At 46.1% G+C, this 9,747-nt stretch overlaps 1 protein-coding gene across 2 annotated transcripts in view; it reads left to right on the top strand.

The window, feature by feature from the left end:
• The first annotated feature begins 298 nt into the window (after positions 1-298).
• The window catches only part of CCN4 (cellular communication network factor 4), a 168,809-nt gene continuing 159,360 nt past the window's right edge, over positions 299-9,747 (top strand). The window contains exon 1 of one of the 2 annotated variants that reach the window (XM_085604888.1): positions 299-617. In XM_085604888.1, the coding sequence (XP_085461014.1) occupies positions 570-617 (48 nt within the window). In that variant the 5' untranslated portion in view covers positions 299-569. The remainder of the gene's footprint in view (positions 618-9,747) is intronic. The other variant, XM_085604889.1, reaches the window with a different exon arrangement.

The following is a 9,747-nucleotide window of genomic DNA, read 5'->3' as shown; positions in this document are numbered from 1 at the left end:
ATCGCTAAAAATCAAATTTAAAATGTATAAAACAAATGTCAAAATAAGCAAAGTGTTATAACTTGAAATCATCTTATCTGGACTAGCTGTTAAGACTAAGCGTATCACAGCGCGTCGCTATCTGATCCTACTAGGAGGCATTCCTGCAGCAGCGTTCACTCGTGTTCCATGTCAGCAGCAGAGCTGTGAGAAGTGAAAAGTGTTGCCCTGCAGCGCTACACGCCACGCTAGAGCCATGGCCCGTGCACCGCAGAATGTGTGCACGGTTACTCTCCCTTTAAGAATCCTCAGACGCATCATTACAGAGAATAGTGGAGGTGGGAAGAAAAAAAGCAAGTTCAAGGCAGGAAAAAAAGTTTCCTTGGAGAAAAAATGCAGGGCCTGTCCCTCTGCCTGACGTCAGACCCGCCTTTAATAAAACCCTAAAGAGCCGGGGAAAGGGCAGAGCTGGGTGCCGGGACCTGTCAGGCTGGGATTGCTGTGAACTCTCTCAAGTGGTGTTCTTTTGGTTTTTAAAACAAGGGTGCCATTCTGGGTCCAATCAATGTATCTAGCCCCGGCTGACAGGGATGAGGTGGCTTCTGCCCTGGGTCCTAGCAGCACACAGCTTCTGCCAGGTGAGTGAGGGGTGCATGGGGGAAGGCTGCTGTCAATGTGCACACAGTGAGGGCATCGACCTGCACTTCCAGAACTGGGAAATCGAGCTGTGCTGATTAATTGCATTCATGTGTGTACTGATGTGTGAAGTTAGCGGTACTTTCGTGATCCCATGCAACTTTTATTCCAGACAGTCTGAAAAGTTAATTACTGCTGAGTGTGCAGCGTGAGGGGAGCGCGCCACGACTCTGTGCTCGGCAGAGTGGTAATGGTGTTTCCAGAGGCTGCGCAGCGAAGGGTGTTATTTTGAATGGGAAAGTAGGTGTTTTAAATGCTCATTTTTGTGGAACGGGCACACACAGGCAGGAGTGAGATGAGTAAGTGGCTGCGTGAGACACGACACACGTGGCAGCAGCTGCAGGGACTGCGGAGGGGGCGGGGGGAGGAGAGAGAGGCATGGCTGGGCGCACAGCGGGACAGATGCGCCGGCGGACCTCAGCACGGGGTCACTCTCCCCCTCTGCGCTCTGGGCACGAGAGCCCCTGGCACGCTGCCTGTTCCGTGCACCGGCAGGGGCGTGGCTGGCACGGCAGCCAGAGATTCGGACCTACGAACCTGGAGGGCTGGCATTGTCTGCCACCAGTCCTTACTGGGCATGGAAGCCCGTGCCAAATGCCTGTATTGGGCACTGATGTGGAGGGAAGCGCTCAGCTGGGAGCCGACTCTACACCCATCCTGCCCGGAACATGTCCTGACGTGGCCACGGCAGCCTCTGGTACCCTGTTCGCCTTCATTACAGCCGTTTTCAGCAGGGCATCCAGTCTGCACTGGGGACGGCAGGTGCTCACTCAGTGCGCGGCTACATCTGGCACCGAGCGTACCACGGGCACTGCGGTCTTTGGCACCCAGTCAGGCATGAGCACAGTAACGCCGGCACACAGCCAAACAAGAGCACAGCATCTCTGTCACCCGGCGTAACCTAAGGACGGCAGCCCCCGGGCAGCCTGCCCTGGCACGGTAACCTATGACACGCGACCTGCAAGGGCCACTCTCAACGGTGGAAAGCGACTGTTTCTGTCACCCTACCTACCCAAGGAATGACAACTTCCGGCACTCATCCTACTCCGGGCAAGGCACCGATAATACATAGCCTGTGCAGAGCATGGCAACTTTTGGTACCCTCCCTGGCTAGGGCATGACAACCTCTGCCACAAAGCCTACTCAAGGCAAGCAAGCCTGACCTGAGCATGGCAGCCTCTGATACCTAGCGTGGCAGGGGCACGATACATCTGGCACATAGCCTGACCTGAGCATGGCAGACTCTGGCACCTAGCGAGGCAGGGATGTGGTACCTCTGGCACATAGCCTGACCTGAGGATATGAGTCTCTGGCACCTAGCGAGGCAGGTATGTGGTACCTCTGGCACATAGCCGGACCTGAGGATATGAGTCTCTGGCACCTAGCCTGGCAGGGACACGACACATCTAACAGCCCCTAGACTGACATTAGCAGGCCAGCCTCGCGGGGATCATTGTCTAAAAAGCGCTCTCATTGTTCTGGATTCGGACAAACGCGGTAGCATAGACAAACAAAAGAAATGACGTGCCCACCCACTGGATGAAGATGAGTGCATTGAGGACTGGACACTGCTTTTTGTACCGAGAGACCCCCCATCGAGTGTGTGTGTGTGGGGGGGGGGGGTGTACACAGTGCGCTTGAAAATGATTTTTTACAGGTTTAATATAGACGGCTCTCTCGCCGACCAGGCGAGCCAGCCTTGAGCCTGGTACAATTCTTGCTTGTCGCGTTTGCAGGTGCGAACTCCAGGTGCGAGTGGCGCCATACAGAGTGGGTGTGCAACATTAACAGTAACCATACACATCGGACGCCGTCATCAGCTAAAGAAGTTATCACACGTGTGTGGCTCACTTTGTCACCGAAAATTTGGGGCGCTGCCCGCTACTTCACACCAGGCAGGTTCTTATCCAAAAGAGTGGTGCTCATCTTTACCGACGGTTTCGCCAGGTCACAGGAAGCATTTCGGGGGGGGGGGGGGATTAATTCGCGCGTGTGTGTGTGTGTGTGTGTGTGTATATATATATATATATATATATATATATATATATATATATATACACACACACACATGTATATACACATACACACACTCCATACATATGTATACAAATGCACAAACACACACACACATATATATATACATACACACACACGCACACACACTCACGCACACATGGCTTCACAAAAACTGGGAGAGGTCAGACATGCGAGTAACACAAAAGGCTTTAGTCCTACTTTTATGTGTGACCTGTCTGGCTTTCAAAAATCTGGTCAGCCTGCCTATCAGAGATAACTTATTGTGCTTTGAGTTCTATGGAAATAAATTAATCATGTTTGACCCACGATCCTAGTTTCAAACGTGCTAGCGTATTTTAATAGGTTAATACAATGAGTACCATTGGGCTGGGCAGTGATATGCACCTGCAATCTGTCAATAGCCCTATGAAATCACCCAGGAGTGAGCATGCACTTTTGAATGACACCTTTTGTGTTACTGTATTACTGACTGCTCTTTGAGGCACAGGCATGCTATAAAAATACATACCAGCCACTGATTTGCATATGGCTGGGTCCAAACTGGGGTGGCATAGTGGGCAAAAGAACAATGGATTTAACCCAGATCTCTTGACTGGGGTGAATGTTTGATTCATTTAGCATTCCTTCCATCATTTGTTGTCGCATCTTGCAGATATGGCGCATTTCTGCCCTTTTATTTTGACACACGGCAGTGCAGCAGGAAAGCTTGCTGCGCTGCAGAGTGTCAAAATATTGTAAATGAGGCCCTGGGTCTGGTGATGCCAATGTCCTATCTTCATTGGTCGATGTGTGCAATTGTCAGTAAATATTGCCAGGTATGGTGCAAATTTATGTAATCATATGTTGCCATCTACAGCGCACATTCCACCACTGATATGGCCTCACGGCACTTTCTCTGCATTGGTGAGTTACTCTCTGGGTGCCAGGTTACTACCTAAGACAGAGTCTGATCATCTTCTTATTACAGGGGATTGTGCTCTGGCAAAGTCCTCTTTTGATGGAGTATTCATTGAGATGTGAGTGTCTGATTTTGGTGTTTAAGGCTACACCAATTGCCAACATATCTTCACGATCGGTTTCAAATGCTTTGGTCTCTTTCGTATTTCATGCCACTGACAGACATCAGAAAGGGTGCCATTTCTTGGTTAATAAAATATATAAGTATAAGGGCCCATAGTGTTTTTTGGGAGCCCATTTCCAGTGCTGCAAGATGTTGCAGTTGTGGAGTATAAAGTTTGCCTAATCTTAATTTTCTCTCACGCTTTGTTCCCCCACCACCGTATACTTTTCTTTATCTGACTCTTGGTTCTTTTTAGTTCCTGCTTTCTCACTTTTTCACTATTTTCCTATCTTCCTATCGTCCTCTTCCATCTCCTTTTTCTCTTCTCTGTCTTTTTCTCTCTTACTCTGGGTCAAAGTCTGATGATGAAAAATAAGCCCTCGACGCAAAAAGGAGTGGTGTTAGAGCATTAAGTAGGGTGGGTGGGTCCTTCCAGGCCGGAAACCTGGCAGTATTTGAAATCTGGCATTGAAACGGTTACCTATTGGGCTCTATATTCTGCCTTTAACTTTACAGGTAAAAGTATTGATAGATTTTTGAACAATGGCTGGACAAACCATTAGGACAAAATATAAGAAATTGGGTTATTAGCTGGTAGGGGTAAGCCCCATTCTAATAATAAACATCAACCGTGTCTGTGTGAACCACAAAAGTCAATAAATGAACCTGTGCTGAACCCTCTGGTAGCTTGGTACAAAAGTAGTCAGGCTTAAGTTAGAGGCAATGTGTAAAGTGAATATATGATGTTACAACGCAAACTATTACAGCGCATGCTTTTACAACGCAGTTTTTACATCGCAACTACCATTCCATCGCATGATTTTACAACGCATGCCATTACAACGCATTTTTTAAAACTACCATTACAACGCATTCCATTATAACGCATACAATTACAATGCATACCATTACTACGCATAATACTTGTAGGGCAACAGTAGGGTAAGTGTTGGATAGTGTAGGGGTACAAATTACTATTCCCACTCCAGTGAGTATAACAGTAGGGTAAGTGTTGGATAGTGCAAGGATAACAATTATTATACCCACTCCAGTGAGTGCAACAGTAGGGAAAGTGTTGGATAGTGTAGGGGTAAAAATTACTATTACCATCTACCCCAAAACCCATACCCACCCTAAAACAAATACAATTTCCATTAATTACCTTATAATGCGTTGTAATGGCATGCGCTGTAATTGTATGCATTGTAATAGCATGCGTTGTAGTGACATGCGTTGTAATGGCATGCATTGCAATGGCATGCGATGTAAAGGCAGTTGTGTTGTAACAGTTGCTTTGTAAAGGTAGTGTGTTGTAATGACTGCATTGTAATGGATGTTTCCTGTGTAAAGTATTTATGCAACACTCAAACAGTAATAAAGTAAAAACACAACCCAAGAAAGACCACAAGCAAATTTAGGTAAATAGAGAAAAATGTAATAATTAAAATGGCACCAAAATGACAAAAATCCAATCACTAAAACCAAAGTTATGAATTTTGTAAGTTTCAAGTAAAAATAGCGCCAAGAAGCACAAAGCACCAATCGCGGTTATCTGGTTGCGCTGACCTGGTAAAAGTGAAAAGTTTAGGTGACCGAGAACAAGTGTCGGCAGGACACAAGGACCAGGTTCGTCCAGATGGAAAGTTTACCTTCTAACTTAGTCCAGTTCCACGCAGGAGCCTCAGTCGGAGCTTTGCGTTGGTGGGTGACCATGAGGATATCATTGTTGCCACAAAGAGTTAGTAACTGGTTGGAGCTTCGTGTTGGTGGCAAACGTGAGTCTGTTGTCACAAAGAGGATTGTATGGATGAAGTGCAGAGTCTGTAGCCGCGAAGGTCGAGTTGGCAATCGATAGAGAGCTCGCATTGGACTTGGTAAAGCCTTGTCGCATTTGCAATGAGACAGGGAACAGTTCTTTTTAATGCAAAGAGTTCAGAAACTCTACATTTTCACATGGACTCCAGTTTGCAGGTTAGAAGAGTACACTCTGACACCAGCGAAGGATCCAGGTTCTGGGAAAGCACCTTTTGGGTGTCAGGCTCCAGCAGAGGCCAAAAGCAATGTCCAGGCAGGTCCAGTTGGTGCTGGTTAGGTGGGCATTTGTAGATAAGGCCTCTAGAAGATTGTTGTGTCCCTGTACCTTAAATAGGAGGTCAGCTAACTGACCCTTCGGGGTCACTTCTGTGGTCCTGGATTCAAGGCAAGCAAATCAAGTCTTCCTTCTTCAGGCAGCAAGGCAGTCCTTCTTCTGAATCTCCACAGCTCCAGGAGTATTCTGATAAGAGTTTATGGGGGTGCTACTTTTATGCCTAATGCTGGCTTGCTTGTGGGGCTCGCCCCCTAAACCAGTTCTGGTCAATTATTTTCTTTTCTCTTTAAGTTTGGCTCCAATCTGTCTAGAGGAACAAAGGGCAGGCAGGTCCAGGTGTGGGCTGCTATTGCCAGTGGCAGGGCGGGCATCTCCTGAAGTCAAGAAGGGGATGGGTATAGCCCTCAGGCTACCCTTCGAAGCTCCAAACAATCTGAGTTCAACCCCCTGGCCATCCTGTTCAGAAGAGGAGCACCCTCCCCACACCCAAGCCCCTTTAGTTCCCTGTCTGGAAAAAATACACACCACACTACAGGAGACCCATTAACATTCATGTGACTCTGGACACTGACCAAAGAGTCATGTTTGGTGCAGGCAGAAAAATGCCAACTTTCTAAAGCTTGTATTTTCTGAATGCCAATTTACAATTAAAGATGATTTAGAATTACAATTCATATGAGTGGGAGTAGTATTTCTCTATCAGCTCCCAAACTGAAGTTATTGGCTATTAAGTATAATAAGATAACCCAGTGTTAGTCTACGGGAGAGCAAACCTTGCAATAGTGAAAAACAACTTTAGGAGTTTTTCACTGCTGGGGCATGTAAAACATAAGTACACACGTTCTACCTTTTAAATACCCTGCACCCTGCCCTACGAGCCTTTAGGGCCTACCTTAAGGAGGACATTTGAGTAATAAAAAGGAAGATTGAGGCTGGAAAAATATTAATTTGGCCAGTTGTAACGGACATTTTAAAAACGTACTCACTGGCTGCAGGGGCCGTCCCGTAGACATGTTGTGTAGGGCTGCTTTAGAGGTGGGCAGAGAGAGAGGCACATCGAGTGCCGCAGCCCATAGTAGTAGTTAACTTACAGGTCCTGGGTACATGTAGTACCATTTACTAGGTAGATTAATTGGCTCAATCTGGTATAGAAAACTATTTTCCAGGTTTAGAAGGAAGAGCACCAGCACTTTACCACTGGTTAGCAGGAGTAAAGTGTGCAGAGTCCTAAAAGCCAACACAAACAGGTTCAGAAAAGGAAGGGGAACATCTGGGATGGCCCTGCAGAAAGGGCCAGGTCCAGCACAAACCATGTCATTGAGGTAGCTCCTATTTACATGTCACATGTTTAACTTAATTTACTTCCCAAGAGTATTTCCTTATCCAGAATGCTGGCTTTCTGTAGTTATCTTTACACTCAGCAGCATGTTATTCTTTAACAGTGTGCACTGTGAACATGGTTGCTTGTGGGTGTCTGTGTGAGTCAGATTGTGGATGGGAACGCAGCACATTTGAGTGCTCTGGAGTTGAGGCTAGAGGTGGCGTAGTTTTCTCCCAGTGACTGTCAGTGGGTCTTAAAAGTGTTCAGAATGCCTGCTCATCCAATCAGATGCCTCTCTGCAAATTGCACACAGCAATGTTCATACCTGCCAATTGTGATTCTAGGCAAAAGTGTGTGAAGTACGTACACCACTATCATATTACGTACAGTACGAAAATAAGTGAAAATGCAGTGCTTACAGGTGAGGGTGTGTGTTGTGTGTTTTGTGGCTGGTGAAGGGAAGGAGATGCAACGAAGTGCATGCAGAAGAGAATGAAAAGAGGGTCAAAAAAGTGTGCAGAAAAGAGATAAGGTGTGAAATATGCAGATGGACAATTTCAAGAATGACGGGGGAAGCAAAGGATGTGTCTAACAGGGAGGCTACAGAGAAAAGCAATGTAAATGGGAGAACTGGAGTGATCGCAACACCGAAGACTGCTATCCTTTCTACAGACCTCACCGACATGTAATTCACAGTCTCGTAGTTTCAGAACTGAAACAAATTGAAGTGTAATTATTCACTACAAATATGCAGGAAATAAGATACAGAAGAAGTGATTGAAACCCCTACTTTTGGAGAACTGGTAAAGATGTGAGGCACCTAAAGAGGAGAATTGGAGTGACAAGAGACATAAATGGGCATGAGTTCGAGGGTGAGTGACAAGGTCAAAGATAACCCAGGACCTTGGAGGGATCTGACTGTAGAGCATAAGGCCCTGTTGGTGAATATGAGGACTCAGCAAGGGAAGTGGGTAATGTGATGGAGAAACAGCTAAAGAGACACAGGGGCAGATTTACAACTTTTTCACGCAGCGCAGTGCAGCAGTCGCAAATGCTGTGCTGCGTGAAAAGAAGAGAGGCGGAGAGCACCAAAGTCACTGAAATATGGCACTCTCCTCCCCTCTCCCTAGCGCCGGCGCTGAAATCCAATGCCATGAGCCACGGAGATACCTTTGCGCCATTGTGCAAGGGTATATCCGTGAGTCTAGCATAGGTTACTGGAAGGTGTCCTTCCAGTACAAAATACTATGGATAGACTGACTTAAACCATTCTTTGTATGTGTGCTGTACAGTGCAGCACACATACAAAGTCAGAAAAGGAAGGAGAAATTAAAGTGTTTCTCCTTCCTTGTGCCTACTTCAAATGGGGTCGCAGTTTTCTGATGCTAAACCCTGTCTACTTTATTTAGTAAATAGGGTTTAGCATGAGTAACCCATCAGTGGTTGCATGGGAAATGTCATGCTCCAACCAAGGTACGCCCCCTTGTCGGTAAGTAATGCAAATTTGAGTATGAAATTAAATTTCACGTTATTTCCAGTGCTACACAAGTTTAGCACTGGAAAGCAAATCGGAAAAAAAATATTTTGTGCCTATTTGCATCGCTTTTATCACACAAACATGGTGTTTAATCTTAGTAAATCTCCCCCACAGTTTATAACTACTAAATGTATAGATGGCAAGTGATGGTTGAGACAGATTGCAGCACATGTGCAGAGATGTTTAAGATACTCTAGCCATACTGTGAAGAAGTGATATCAATGCCAACTGCATGTACGAAACTGCAGTGTCGCTACGTGCACAAAAGGCGAGCACATGGCACGCTTTGCATGCAGGAGCTAACATAATCCACACAGACAGATGTGCTCCATACAAGATGACACACGCGAAAGGTAGTAGAGAAGATAGGTGAGTGCTGAAGAGCAGGAAGTGAGCTGGAGCAGTCCAATTTTATACCCACTGCTCAGCACAAAAATGCGAATTTTTTTTCAAGTGCTTCAGTGCAAATGGCGGTGCTAAATTGCAAACCACTGGTGCCAAGTTTGTTCAAGCTGGACCCAACTGCGACATACTGCAGTTGTGCAAGAGGATTGATCGTGCAGTAGTAGAGGTATTAGTGCAGCAGGTGCAGGAGCACCAAGGCGCCAATGCATCCCTAATTATGGTTGTTTTTTTAATGTCTTTGTATTCTGGTCGCAACCTTTGACCAGTTACAGACTCCTCAAAGGAGGTGGTAAGTGATTCTCAAATGGGAGGGGATCCACTGTGACCCCATCCCTTTGGGAATCGTGTTGGCAGCCTCAGGGGGGGCAGGTACTGGACTAGGTGACCACTGCCTGCGCTTCCAGATATTTATATATATATATTTGAAGCAGAACCAGGCTCGTTAAGGAACATGGGTTGCTTTTAAAAAAGTTATCAATTTGGAAATGCAAACAAAGGGAAGGTGGTCTTATGTACCTTTCAGACCACCTTCTCTGTGTAAGAAGCTAGTCGCAGATGGTCACAAATTCCTATTTTTCTATTTAATGTGCATTAGACAGGTTGTTCTGGAACTTGTTTTGAAT

This window comes from Triturus cristatus, chromosome 5_1 (assembly GCF_964204655.1).
Source record: "Triturus cristatus chromosome 5_1, aTriCri1.1, whole genome shotgun sequence".
NCBI lineage: Eukaryota > Metazoa > Chordata > Amphibia > Caudata > Salamandridae > Triturus > Triturus cristatus.
The sequence above is the reverse complement of the archived record's forward strand: the minus strand, read 5'-3'. Positions and strand labels throughout refer to the sequence as shown.